At 39.9% G+C, this 15,190-nt stretch overlaps 1 protein-coding gene and 1 pseudogene across 2 annotated transcripts in view; both read right to left on the bottom strand.

The window, feature by feature from the left end:
• LOC125149969 (COBW domain-containing protein 2) overlaps positions 1-15,190 on the bottom strand; it is an 80,815-nt gene that overhangs the window by 42,640 nt on the left and 22,985 nt on the right. The window contains exons 1-3 of one of the 2 annotated variants that reach the window (XM_047829195.1): positions 8,812-9,067; positions 4,635-4,721; positions 1,290-1,386 (exon numbers count right to left, since the gene is read on the bottom strand). In XM_047829195.1, coding sequence (XP_047685151.1) covers positions 1,290-1,386; positions 4,635-4,721; positions 8,812-9,067 — 440 coding nt within the window. Of the gene's footprint in view, positions 1-1,289; positions 1,387-4,634; positions 4,722-8,811; positions 9,068-15,190 lie in introns of those variants that run through there. The other variant, XM_047829196.1, reaches the window with a different exon arrangement.
• Positions 2,304-2,457, bottom strand: LOC125151065 (uncharacterized; annotated as a pseudogene).

Genomic DNA, 15,190 nt, shown 5'->3' on the forward strand with positions numbered 1-15,190 from the left:
AACGTTTTAAAATATACCTAGCAACCTCAGACAAAGATAGCTTAGGAATATAAAAATTAAACTCATTTCCCAAACTTCTAAGACAATGTCCGTCAATATTTACCAATGGCGGGAAAAAACAGATGCACGTGTACTGATAAGTAAAATAAATCAAGTACATGATGGATATTTTAATTTTATTACAGCTAAAAGCAGAGGAAATTTTAATAAACCTGACGGAAGTCAAATTCCGCTATTTTTATAGTACTATGAAAGAAAAAATCAACATCCAAAAGAACAATAAAATTTATCAATTACAGTGGTTTAATATAACAATTAAAGGGACACAATCATGAAATACTTTTCAATTCTGTTCTGAATTAGGGTGCCAGACTTTAGTCTTCCTTTTTACTTAGAACATCAACAGTGCAAGAGAAGACTTAACGGATTTCATTTTGGTTATTCAAGAAAAGCTGTCATGATTTTAGCTTTGTTAATATATTTGACTCAAAGTCAAACATCAAACGATGTAGGAAAAATTTAATTCACTAGAATATACAAAATCAACATTAATTTACTCAAATATTTGAGTGACTAGGTTATCAGGTCCTTTTCTCAGATCTATGGTATATTAGTGGAAAAAAGAGACAGCGTCCTTAGAGACAATTATAACTGGTGGAACAGAACTTGAGATTTTTTACCTTTTTGATGGTCATTTATTTTTGTTTTTATAAGTTGAATCCTTGGAAATAAGACCAATGACTCATTAAAAGTAAAAAAATAATTTTTTATACATGAAATGTGAGTTTCATATACTAGAGATTATTAATTAAACCCTGACATCTGGAGCGCCTGGATGGCTCAGTCGGTTAAGCGTCCGACTTTGGCTCAGGTCATGATCTCACCATTTGTGAGTTTGAGCCCCACGTCAGGCTCTGTGCTGACAGCTCAGAGCCTGGAGGCTGATTTGGATTCTCTGTCTCCCTCTCTCTCTCTGCCCCTCCCCTGCTCACATTCTGTCTCTTTCAAGAAAATAAGTAAACATTTTTTTTAAAAGTTTAAACCCTGACATCAAAGACAATAAAAAGAAACTCAAAAGAAGGGCCAAAGCATTAGGGCTGACAGAAAAATAAATAGGACAGCAAGAAACACTCTAAGAAATTACATCCTAATAAATTATTTTCTATATGACAATACAATGGAGCAGATTACATAAATTTAGTGAAATTACACAAGAAAATCAAAGCTGGAAATCTAATCAATAAACATTTATAACAGACTAACAAGCACACAGTAAACACATTCCTCACTTTACTGAACAGCAGAGGCAACCGTTTCTAAGTTCCAGCCACTCTTCATACAGCTCTCCACCCTGGCTGACGGCTAAAGATTTCTCCACGGCACTTCCTAGAATAAGTAACAAGAAGCACTCTGTAGATTATGTTCATTAGCCAACCAAAAACAAAGATGAGGATAGCAACAACAAAGATTTCAAATCATTTACACAAATACACTTTGTAACTTTCATTCTTTCATTCTATCCATGCAGCCTCAATGCTTTAAACTCTACTACTGTAGATTACTTTAGCTTTTATTTCTTTAAGAGGATTTAAGCCCCTACAAAGGCAGAACCAAAATTAATCTCTCATTACCTACTTCCTCTTCAGGCCTCTCACCTGCCCACTAGTGTACCCTAATGAAGTAGCTATTTCAAAAGCACTCTTTCTTGTCCATGACCAACTAATATGTTTAATATGTTGGGTTTTATATGCCCTTAACTCTCTTAAAAGATTGACTTACCTATCTTCTTCCTTTTCATTCTTCCTCTAAATTGTTTTCGTTTCTATTACACAGATTCTAGATATCGCCAGTATGAGTAAAAACCCCAGTTCATTTTGAGGAAGTTTGCTTGGCCACGGTATCAATGTGCTTGCTCATTTAAAAATTAAATTTTTGGGGCGCCTGGGTGGCGCAGTCGGTGAAGCGTCCGACTTCAGCCAGGTCACGATCTCGCGGTCTGTGAGTTCGAGCCCTGCGTCAGGCTCTGGGCTGATGGCTCGGAGCCTGGAGCCTGTTTCCGATTCTGTGTCTCCCTCTCTCTCTGCCCCTCCCCCGTTCATGCTCTGTCTCTCTCTGTCCCAAAAATAAATAAAAATGTTGAAAAAAAAATTAAAAAAAAAAAAAATTAAAATTAAATTTTTTAAGTTTCGTCATAATGCTTACTTAAGAAACAATAATATGTGAAATTCTGAGATGCTTGTTATAATAAAAGAATGATTTTAAATATCTTACTTTTCCTCCAGTAAATAAATATACCATAGCCAGGGAATAGTTCTAAATGTCCAGTAAAGAAAATGGCCAAAAAAGAAAACTGAACAATTTTTCATTTCCCTGTTTTTTGTTTATATTCCAGTTAGGCAAGGATACCCAAGAACTTTGATACTATACTTGATCTTAGCCAAAAGGCCAAGAAGCGATGGGGATAAAGAGCTTTGAAAGGGACTGCTACAAAATTCAGGGTTTAGAGAATATTAATAAAATGCAAAGGAAGGTATTGCAAATGCTGTAAATGACAAAATTATAAAAATGATTCCAAAAGAATGATGAAAAATAGTAACAAATACTAATAAATGTGAGCAGTGTCCAACAGATCGGTTAATAAGAAGCTGAAATACCAGACTAGGATTAAAAAAATCTTAGCATTTTTATTTTATCTAACAGACTTTTCACTTTGGTTACTGACATCAGAAATCAAGTGTAACAGGTCTCCCTGTTCATAAAACATAGCTCCTTGGGCGCCTGGGTGGCTCAGTTAGTTAAGCGTCTGACTTCAGCTCAGGTCATGAGCTCATGGTTCATGAGTTCGAGCCCTGCGTCGGGCTCTGTGCTGACAGCTCAGAGCCTGGAACCTGCTTCGGATTCTGTATCTCCCTCTCTCTCTGTCCCTTCCCAGCTTGCATTCCGTCTCTCTCTCTCAAAAATAAATAAACATTAAAAAAAAAACCAAAAAACTAGCTCCTTTACTCATTTATTAACTGAGAAAATTGTGTTAAGAAGTAGTTCAAGGGGCACCTGGGTGACTCAGTCGGTTGAGTGTCCGACTTTGGCTCAGGTCATGATCTCGCAGTTGACGAGTTCGAGCCCCACATCCGGCTCTGTGCTGACAGCTCAGAGCCTGAAGCCTGCTTCCGATTCTGTGTCTCCCCGTCTCTCTGCCACTCCCCTACTCATGCTCTGTTTCTCTGTCTCAAAAATAAATCAACATTAAAAAAGTTAAAAAAGAAAAAAAAGAAGTTCAACATAATATATTTTTGGCAAAAACTGAGCTTTAATTAAAATTCACACTTAGATTTTTCTTATAAAAAGAAAAACTTATAAAAGTAATCAAAGAATTGTGTCTAACACTGCTGTAGATTTTTTTTATAGTACAGTTCGATATTAAAAACAAACCAAAAAATGGAATTTTAAATGCATGTATTTCCACAAATAATTGTAGGTGCTTGAGGATGGAAACCATATATTTAACTCATTTTTGTTAAACCTCCGACTTTGGCTCAGGTCACAATCTCACCGTTCGTGGGTTCAAGCCCCATGTCAGCCTCTGTACCGACAGTTCACAGCCTGGAGCCTGCTTTGAATTCTGTCTCTCCCTCTCTCTATCCATCCCCGACTTGTGCTCTCTCTCCATCAAAGATAAATAATGTAAAAAAAAAATTTTAAATCTTCAGGGTTTTTTTTCCAAGATTTTTTTTCAATGTTTATTTTTGAGAGAGAGCCAGAGCACAAGCTGGGGAGGGGCAGACAGAGAAGGAGACAGAGGATCCGAAGCAGTCTCCAGGCTCCAAGCTGTCAGCACAGAGCCCGACGCAGGGCTCGAACCCACGGACCAGAAAATCATGATCTGAGCCAAAGTCGGACACTTAACCAACTGAGCCACCCAGGTGCCCCCCAAAATCTTCAGTTTTAAATGCTTTGTAAATATTAATAAACATCTAACAAGGTAAACTTAAAAATACAAAAGCATTTTAAAATGTTTTTCAGGGGCGCCTGGGTGGCTCAGTTGGTTGAGCAACCGACTTCGGCTCAGGTCATGATCTCACGGTTTGTGAGTTCGAGCCCTGAGTCGGGCTCTGTGCTGACAGCTCAGAGCCTGGAGCCTGCTTCTGATTCTGGGTCTCCCTCTCTCTCTGCCCCTCCCCTACTCATGCTCTGTCTCTCTCTGTCTCAGAAATAAATAAACATTAAAAAAATTTTTTTTAAATAAAATAAAATAAAATAAAATGTTTTCCAAGTTACAAGTGAACAATATAGTCTGTACAAGAGCACCTTGAAAATGCCTGAAAGAACTTTCCTTCATATGTTTAGATTTTTACTTCTGGAGTTCTTTCATGTAAAAACCTAATTTAATTCTGTTGCTATGAATTCCAAAACTATGTAAAATAAAATTTTATAAAAACTATCTGATTTAAGTTCCTCAAATCTGTACAAAATAAAGCTTCACAGAAATTAATCTGTTTTTCCCAAAACTATGTACATTAGTGTGTTTGCATTATAATACTTTGTATTTTTGTTTTTAAATACGGAATATCAATACACCAGGGGTATAAACCATCCTATAAGTTCTTACATTATAGTATTCATTGAATTTTACTTACCTTCCCCAAATTCATTTAAAATAACAGCTACTCTTTTACTATGTTGCTCTGTCAAAATATAGTTCAGAAGTGTTGTCTTCCCAGCACCTATAAAATATATTTGGTTTAAATAACAACATTGAAAGGTTAATTTAAAAGGCATACACACACAAAAACAGAGTCCCAATGTTTTAAAATTTTTCCATGCTATTTTAAAAATATTATTTAACTATGGCATAGAAGATTCTAGAGGGAAAGATTAAGTACCTTGGCAAAGTATTAAAAAAGCTTTATGTTCACATAAAATCTTGTATTTACAAATACTCCTACAATTTGGATCAGCTTTCTTTGACCTCATGTGACACACATACGTCTTTTACATAAATTAATACAATTAATATAAAGACAACTAAATTTTCTATTAAATAAGGAATTATTGAAATAATGGCTTCCAAGGAATGAAGTACTCATGTAGTTCATAAAATATTTAAGCACTTTTACATGATAACAATTTTTCTTAGCAAAGAATATATGGTTTACTTCCCTAAAATTTACATGTAAAGCCCTGTATTTTATTTCAACATCCATCATTAACGAAACAGACACAAATTCGAACAGACTATAGAGCTACTTTTGGTATGCTTAGTCTATAAAAAATATATATATATACACACATATGTATATACATACACATATAGAGATGTATGTATATATGTATATGTGTATATATAGACATATGTATACATGTATACATGTATGTATATACACACATATACGTATATGTGTGTATATATATATAGACATGTCTATATATAGACATAGACATATATATATACATATACATATGTGTGTGTATATATATATATATATATATATATATATGTATATATATCAAGTGTATACATACACTTGACCCTTGAACTATATGGGTCGTGGGTCCACCTATATGCGGATTTTTTTCTGTAAATACAGCACAGTACGGTAAATGTATTTTCTCTCCCTGATGATTTCTTCAGAACATTTTTTTTTCTAGCTTACTTTATTGTAATATAGTATGTCATACATATAACATACAAAATATGCGTTAATCAACAGTTTATATTATCAGGAAGGCCGGTCAACAGTAGGCTATTAGTAGCTAAGTTTTGGAGGAGTCAAAAGTTATATGCGGGTTTTAAACTGTGCAAAATGGTGGCACCCCTAACCCTCACACTGTTCAAGGGTCAATTGTCTCTGTCTACGTGTCTATAAAACACAAACAAAATGGGAGAATGGTTGTAGGACATGCTAACGATGTACAGAATGTTCAGTATTTAGAAAGATAAATTCACAAAGCTACACTAAGTTTATCCAGTAGGTGGCATGTGAAACCTAATATGTTCAGCTCAAGTGGAAGAAAAATGTTTATCTCGTGAACCGTATATACCAAAGTTCAAAGAGGAAAAAAAGTATACTGCACAGTAGTGTTATTCGATTGTATGAATCTATCATTTGTTTACTCTTCTGTTGGTAGACATTTGGGTTATTTCCAGTGTTCTGTTCTTCCAAACAGGGCTGCTAAGAACTTTTACAAATCAGCTTGTACACATCTTCTGAAGCACATTTACAAGATTCTAGTGTGTAACTAGGTGGGATTTAATGATCATTAGGGTATCAACATCTTGAACATTGTTACGTCACATTCCTTTAAAGGCTGTTGAAGGGATGAAGGGCTTGTGGTTAGGGCTCTTTAAAAAGCTCAACATCACAAAAGTGTGCAGCACAAACTGAAAGGGGCATAGCTTAAGGGCAATGAGGAAATTCTTAGAACCAGTCCGAGTATGAGACAGAGACCCTGAACATGAGTGCAGCATAGGTAGTGGCAGTGAAAATGGAAAGGAAGATGTGGATGGAAGAAATTTCTAATAGATTTACCAGCAGTTAATAATTAACCATATTATGAAACAGAAGACTTTAAGGCACAGTTCATTCATTCAAGTCTACTATGGGGGCATCTGGGTGGCTCAGTCGGTTAAGCATCCGACTTCAGTTCAGGTCATGATCTCACAGCTTCTGAGTATGAGCCCCGCACTGGGCTCTGTGCTGACAGCTCAGAGCCTGGAGCCTGTTTGGATTCTGTGTACCCCTCTCTCTGCCCCTCCCCCACTCATGCTCGCTCCCTCTCTCTCTCTCTCTCTCTCTCTCAAATATAAATAAACATTAAAAAAAATGTTAAGTCTACTATGGGCCAGATGTTATGCCGGGCCTTGGTGAAATGGGCACAAAACAAAGATATACTGTCTCTACTTTCACAATGCTTACAAACACTAAGAGAGTGGGAGATGTAAGGGAATTCTGATCAATAAACAGGTAATTATGTCACAGGATTATACAGTGGATAGGAGATGTACAAGATGTTATGATGCACCTAAGAGGGATGTCTAGGCAGGGGACTAACAAAAAAGAAAAGTATTCTGGGGGCTAAAGTACGTGGCACCTTTTATAAGTGAAAGTATTCAGTGTGACTGGACCACAGTTCTGAAGGCGAGAAAGGCCGTCAAGAGCTAGATCATATAGGACCTTTTGATTCATGTTAAGGAATTTGAACTGTAAACCAAAAGGAAACCACTGATGGGTGTTAACTCAATCAGTTTACACCTATAAAGATTCAGGCTCAAGTACAAAGACTGTATTAAAAGGGGGCATGACTCAAGACTAGTTAGAAAACTTTTAGAGTATTCCAGGTCATTGGAATCACAGAGGCAGGAGATTTGGAGGGCAAAGCATAGGAAGTTGTGGACCTGCTGAGTTTGAGATGTCTGTGGGATATCAAAATAGAAACTGAGTGTGAAGTTAAAAGGATGGACAGAGGTGGGCAAATTTTGTAAGAGGGACAGCCAGAGAAGTAGGTGGAAGTATCCAGAAGAAAAATGTGATGGAAGCCGATAAGACGATGTTTCAAAAAAGAGAAAATGGTCAAGAATAAGCAGTGAAACTACATCGACTATATTCAGCAACAAGGTTGTTGGCAAAGCCCTCATTCCTAAGCCTCAGACCGCTACCTCCAATGCTCTAGTGACCTACAGATGAGCAAAATGGGGGAGGCCAGAGGGGCAAGTCTGAACTATACCACCTCAGACGAGGAATTTGCCTAATTTCTTCATAGAGGAGCCTCTGAATAACAGTGGGAAAACACCAAAAGTAAATCCCTTTATAAAATCAATCCTGAGTAAAAAGGAGAATAAACTTAGTCTACAAAGCTTAAAAAATATATAAATAAATAAACCCACCGGTGGTTTAATTCTTATTTTAATGTAAAAGGCCCTCAGGTCTAGAAATGGTATTATCTACCCCCAAATCGTTTGGCTTTATTTACAGTTCTTAACTTTCCCCACACAATTAATATGCTCATGTATTTACTCTAGCCCTTCCATTAAAATGTAAGGTTTTAAAATAATACTCGTCAGATTTTTCTAATAAAGGATCACACGTGTAAACGCACCAACTGTCCTTCAGGAAATTGTACGTTTACACGCCTATGAATCCAAGGGTCCCTGAGCACTGCTGAATGTCTACAGCTTGAGAAATAGTCTTGGAGGGTGGAGATTTTATTCTTACCACCTCCCCAAGAGTGCTTTGCAACCAGATCTCAAAAAAAAAAAAAAAAAAAAAATCTGAGATAGTCCTCGCCACGAAGAGCTGGAAGAGACTGGCTCGAGGTGGAAGGGGAATCTACTAAGGAATACTCTTGTGGGTCGGGCATTTTACAGACAGGGCACCGTTTAATGGTAATAGACGTAAGGTAGGCGTTTCCTGCCGGGTTTTGCAGATGAGTAAACAAACTCGAACAGGTGACTGGTAACACGCCCACCTTCAAGTGCGGTTGAAGAGCTTCAGAAAGGTAAGATAACTCTGTAGCTGTCACAAGGATAATTAAGGGGCGGGTCCAGGCCTCTAAGTGCAAGGCCAGAACTAGCTTCAAACTGTGAGGTTAACTTTGAAGCTCACTTGATAAATGTGGATCTAATGCAAGGGGTCTGGGCATCCCTGAGCCCCGAGATGAGAAGCAACCCATACAGGGGGCAAGTGACCCAGGCCCTACGTCAGAGACATTTGCTGTCTGCCAGAAGGCCCAGATGCCTCAGGTGAAGAGGCAACGGCAAGCCCCCCAAATCCCAGGATAAGTTCACGGTATTTTCTGACCGGGATGGTTAGTTACCTAAATACCCGGTGATAATTGTGACTGGGATCTTAGCGCCGGGGCCAGACTTTTCCTCCTCCTCTCTTAGCTTCGTCCCAATGGGGACCAATTCAGGACAGTCCTCCTCCGCCTGCTCCTCTTCTTCATCCTCAGCTCCAAGAGCCGGAAACATCCCGGCCAACTGCACAGCACGCCTCCCCCCCGGCTCCAGAGCGGGGACCAAAACACCGAAAAGCAGCTGCGCACGCCGATCACGCCACGCCGGGCGCGTCATTGACGTCATTACGCCGCGACGCGCGGCTCCTCCCCGTCCCGCCCCGATTACCAGGACCCCGGCGGAGGACCGCCTAGCCTGGTAGCCACGCCCCCGGGGGAGCTGGGCACACCCCCCCGGCTGCGCTCTGAACCTGAGCGACGCTGGGCGGAGTTGCTAGGGCTCCAGCCTCTGATGCTGTCCCTGTGCGCTCTGACCAGCGCCTGGGTGGTGGGAACGAGGAGTGAGTAGCCTGACCTAAACAGCCCCCGTAGAGAAGAGACTTTGTCAACTTGACATTTTTTTGGTGTCATTAAAAAACTTTAATTCATAGGGGAAAGAACGAGAAGCTATACTCCTGCTATCTTAATGGTAATTTTTCTACCTGAAGGAATAACCAGTGAAACGTTTTCTTTTTTATAATTACATATTTTACACGTGCATCCCAAGTTTTACAATGTACATGCACTGCTTTTATTTATTTTTCTCTCTCATTTTTTATTTGGACTCGGGTAACCTGTGTTCATTTATCATATTCTTTGATTCACGACATTCTCATCATTAATCCATGGCTAGCCCTCTTTTATAGTTATATGTTTATAATGAACTCCTTTGATTTCATCCCTAGCCGGGGAACATTACCAATAAGTTACAGCTACCTATATGGGGCCAGTATTCTATTCCAACACTCTGCCCTCTTCCCTAAGGTAGTAACCATGGGCGTGAGTTGATTTGGGGTGACTGATCATTCCCTCCTTTCTTTTCAGTTTTATCACATATATAGGTACATAGACAATATGTTGTTTAATTTTTGTTTGTCTTGGAACTTCATAAAAATTGTATCGTTCGGTATGTAATCTCCCCGGGGTGATCTATATGTGACTATATGGCAATTCATTCATTCATCTCTTCTCAATTATTTCCAGGTTTTGCTCTACGAACTGCATTCAGTGACCCTTCAGCACTGCATTATTACCTGAACAGAAGCTGTTACAGCCCTGACCGTCCCTTCCACATTTCTCACATATGTTCTTACAGACTCCCCGTATAGGACTCTGACAGAACGTTATACTAACATTGCTTATCTCACCAAGAGTAACCTGTCCCCAACAAGGCCAGCTCAGTCAAGGTAACTGGCAAATACTGCTGTAACAGTATATAGCCTTGGTCAGAGCAAAGAGAGTTCTACGCAGTACAATGGTCAAAGGTTAAAGACATCCCAACTGTTTATCACTGGATGAATGAATAAAAAAAACGTGGTGTATCCATAGAGTGAAAAATTATCTCACAATGAACAGGAAGGAAGTACCTGCTATGAGATGGAAAAAGCATTGTGCTGAGTGAAAGAAGGCATTCAAAAAACACGTATTTTATGATTCCATTTATGTGAGATGTGCAGAGTAAGCCAGTCTATCGAAACAGAAAGTAGAAAAGTTGTTACCAGGGTCTAGGGGGGCTGAGGGAAGTGACTGCCAATCTGGACATTTTGGGGGTGATGAAAATGTTCTCAAATTAATTGCAGTGATGGTAGGTAGCACAACTCTGAAAATACAAAAAAAATTGAATTGTATACTTTAAATAGGCGTATTGTATGGTTTTTGAATTTTATTTCAATAAAGATGCCATTATTATTATTATTATTATTATTTCAATTTACTTGGTTTTCGAGAGAGAGCACGTGCTCGTGAATGGGGGAGGTGCAGAGAGAGGCTCCCAAGCAGGTTCCGTGCAGTCAGTGCAGAACCCAACATGGGGCTCAATCTCACTACTTTACTAACTTTTCAAAATTTAACAAGCACCTATCTGAAGAGGTGAGAGTTTTGATATATTCAGATATATGGCTTGCGATCTCAGCTCTCCCTACATGTGAGACTGTCTTTACTTCAGGACTTACCGCTTTTATACATTCTATTATGAGTGAGGCTTTGTTTTTGTCATTTGATCCCAAATGCCTTTTAAAATAAGCAAAAAAAGGGGCGCCTGGGTGGCTCAGCCAGTTGAGCGTCCGACTTCAGCTCAGGTCATGATCTCACGGTCCGTGAGTTCGAGCCCCACGTCGGGCTCTGTGCTGACAGCTCAGAGCCTGGAGCCTGCTTCAGATTTTGTGTCTCCCTCTCTCTCTCTGACCCTCCCGCATTCATGCTCTGTCTCTCTCTGTCTCAAGAATAAATAAACATTAAAAAAAAATTTTTTTAATAATAAAATAAGCAAAAAAAAAAGAAGAAATCCTAAGTATAATATTGTAGAATCTAGTACATCTTCTAATGTAACTTTAAAATTTCCTCGATTTTACAATTTTTCTTAGTTTTCAGTAGCTTTGTCATAAAACAGCGATGACAATAATAGCAATGTGTGGATCCCTAACCATCTGATAGGCATTGTGTATGCACATTAAATGCATTATCTCATTTAACTTGGCAGGATAAATAGTATTCATATGCTCATTGATAAACAAGGAAACTAAGCTGTAGAAAAGTTAAATATCTTGCTCCAAGTCACACAATTAGTAAATGGCAGCCCTGGGGCTCAATCCAGATTTGCCTGACACTCAATTACATGCTCTCCTAAACCAGGATCTTCAAACTTCTTCTGTAAAGGGCCAGGTAGTAAATATTTTAAGTTTTACAGGCCAACAGCCAAATTCAAGGATATTATGTAGGTACTTAATAAGAGAGAACGAACTTCTGCAAATCTTGAAATTTGAACTTGACCTGATTTTCATATGTCACGAAATACTATTTCGTATGAAATACTGTTCTTTCATTCTGAGCTTGCAGACAGTACAGAGAGAGGCAGTGAGCCATAGTTCACCAACTACAGATCGAAGCCAATAGGTACTGCCTTGTTAAACTGTATTCAGTGAAATTTTGCCAAAATAGGTCATCCTTGTTATTTCTTTATTTCTTTACTACTATTATTTTATAGCACGCTTGCTATTTTAAGCTGGGTTTAGAAATCATTCACCATTGCAAGAAATCCTCGCCCTCCAAGAGCTAGATGTCGCTGTTACCACCATATTAATATTCAGAGGACCGTCAGAAGCGGAGAAGCTTCAACTGTCTCTCCAAGGAAACTGATACCTGGTCTCAGAGGGATCCGATTTAGGCAGCACCTGAGTCTGCTTAACGGTAGGAGCCCTCTTGCATTGGAGCCGGGCAGCTTCATGGAAATAACCCTGCCTTAAGTCCTTTCGCACAGCAACCTGCTCCCCACTTTGCCTCATTTTAACTCCTTTGAGCAATTAGGAGAGTTGCTATATCAGAGGAAATCAGAGGAAAGCTAAAAATAATGCCAGCTTGGTTTTGCTTTTCTTTTTTTCTTTTTTTTTTTTTTTTCTTCTCTCATTTTGCAACTTCCTGCAAAGCGAAGAACACAGTAATGGCCAGCAATAGCTATTGGTTTAGAGGAAAGGAAACTTCGGGTTTCAAAATGAACCCAGTTCCTCTTACCTAGCTGTGGTTGGTAAACAAACAACGAACACATAAAATATTTCTTAACCACTTAATATTTATCAATTTATCTGCTGTTTTTCACTAGGTGCACACGGACATAGTGGGAACATTTCTGAAAGGCCAGAAGTCAGGGGCTTTTATTCTTGTGACCCCTTTAGTTAGGATAGAATATCAATATTCAAATATCATATAGCCCTCTGTTTAGACATAAAACTCTTGTCAGGACACGAAATCATATTCTTTCCCCAGAAGGCTGAGAGCGGCTGGCAAGTGAAATAGGTACATTTTGGTGTTTTTAGAGAGTATGACTTTCATTTCAAAGGTTGTCAGTAATATTACTTGAATTCATTGTCTTCGGCTATTAAACCATACTGTTAATAAGGCATAATTACAGCCTAGTCACTTATAAATCAGTTTCACACTCACACACAAGAAAACATTATTCAAAGCCTGCTAGCTGGTCAACTTGGGCAGTGCACTGTTCTGTCCAAAATATACTACCAGGCAAGGAGTGGATGTCGAGCAAAACTAAAAACAAAAAAAAAAAAGAAAAGAAAAAAGAAAGAAGAAAGAAAAAAAAAGCCGTGCAATGATTGTGCTGTAATAGTTTAGGAGACCTAAACTAATATCCTAGGTCTTCCCAGCATCAAGGTAGTGTCTTTTGAGTCCTGTGGCTCCGCCTCTCAGGCACCCTGAAGTCACTTACAGAGAAAGATTCGTGAATTCTTTTTTTTTTTTTTTTTTTTTTTTTTTTTTTTCAACATTTATTTATTTTTGGGACAGAGAGAGACAGAGCATGAACGGGGGAGGGGCAGAGAGAGAGGGAGACACAGAATCGGAAACAGGCTCCAGGCTCTGAGCCATCAGCCCAGAGCCTGACGCGGGGCTCGAACTCACGGGCCGTGAGATCGTGACCTGGCTGAAGTCGGATGCTTAACCGACTGCGCCACCCAGGCGCCCCTCGTGAATTCTTTTTAGATTGATTTACGTTCCTCCTATTATGGTAATGTTGTTCTGGCCTTGAGTACCCGTGTAGACGGCTCCAAATACATGCAGCACAGATTTTCAAGCCTCCCAGCCACCTCCATACTTACATCTCAGCCACATGGTCTTTTTTTTTTTTTAATTAAAAAAAAATTTTTTTTATTTATTTTTTCAACGTTTTATTTTTGGGACAGAGAGAGACAGAGCATGAATGGGGGAGGGGCAGAGAGAGAGGGAGACACAGAATCGGAAACAGGCTCCAGGCTCTGAGCCGTCAGCCCAGAGCCTGACGCGGGGCTCGAACTCACGGACCACGAGATCGTGACCTGGCTGAAGTCGGACGCTTAACCGACTGCGCCACCCAGGCGCCCCTAAAAATTTTTTTTTTTAGTTACATTTATTTATTTTTGAGAGACAGAGTGAGACAGAGCGTGAGTGGGAGAGGGGCAGAGAGAGGAGACACAGACTCCGAAGCAGGCTCCGGGCTCTGAGCTGTCAGCACAGAGCCTGACGCTGGGCTTGAACTCACAAACCGTGAGAACACGACCTAAGCCAAAGTCGGACACTTAATCGAATGAGCCACCTAGACGTCCCTTTAACTTTTTTAATGTTTATTTATTCTTGAGAGAGAGACAGAGACAGAGACAGAGCACAAGCGGGGGGAGGAAGCAGGCTCCAGGCTCTGAGCTGTCAGCACGGAGCCCGATGCAGGGCTCAAACTCACAAACCATGAGATCATGACCTGAGCCAAAGTCAGACATTTAGCAAACTGAGCCACCCAGGCGCCCCCACATGTTCTTTTTTTAGGGAACTTCCTTCATACCAACATCCTTCAGCACACTTACGCCTTTAGTGATCCTTGCAAACTTATATGCCTAATAATTTGAAATTCCCTGAATTAGGTGTTTGCATCACCCAACATTCTCCCCCTTATTTAATAATAGCAGAATCCTGATTTTAATTTAATTTAGTTTCATTTTAATTTTTTTAATGTTTATTTATTTTTGAGAGGAAGAGAGAGACAGAGTGTAAGCCAGGGAGGGGCAGAGAGAGAGGGAGACACAGAACCCACTAACCGTGAGATCATGACCTGAGCCAAAGTCGGACACTCAACCAACTGAGCCACCCAGGTGCCCCAGAATCCTGATTTTTTTAAATCTCATTTATTTATTTTGAGACAGCGGGAGAGAGCACAAACAGGGGAATGACAGAGAGGGAGGGCAAGAGAGAGAATCCCAAGCAGGCTACACATTGTCAGTGCAGAGCCCGACAGAGAGCTCGAATTCATGGACCATGAGCCCATGACCTGAGCCAAAACCAAGAGTCAGACGCCTCACCGACTTAGCCACCCAGGTGCCCCCAGAATCCTGATTTTTAAGCGAGGTACATGGCCTCCAGGATAAAGACTACGGTTTCCAGTCTGCCTTATAGCTGGGTATGGCCGCGTAACAGAGTTCTGGCTAATAGACTGCAGAAGGGCCATGGGGGCAGTTTTGCAGAATGTAGTGGCCTTCGTCCCTTCCTTCATCTGCCCGCTTCAGATGCCACAGTGATGCCTGAAGCGCTCCTTGGTTCCTATGCCCTACAGGTGGGGGAGCGGGGACTCAGAAGCGACCTGCAGACTGAGCGCTTGGCTGAGCAGGGCTGCAGAAGAGGTAAATGATTTTGCATGTTGTTTAGATTTCTGTGTTTGCCACTGAAACGAATC

This window comes from Prionailurus viverrinus, chromosome D4 (genome assembly GCF_022837055.1).
Source record: "Prionailurus viverrinus isolate Anna chromosome D4, UM_Priviv_1.0, whole genome shotgun sequence".
In the NCBI taxonomy this organism is placed as follows: Eukaryota; Metazoa; Chordata; class Mammalia; order Carnivora; family Felidae; genus Prionailurus; species Prionailurus viverrinus.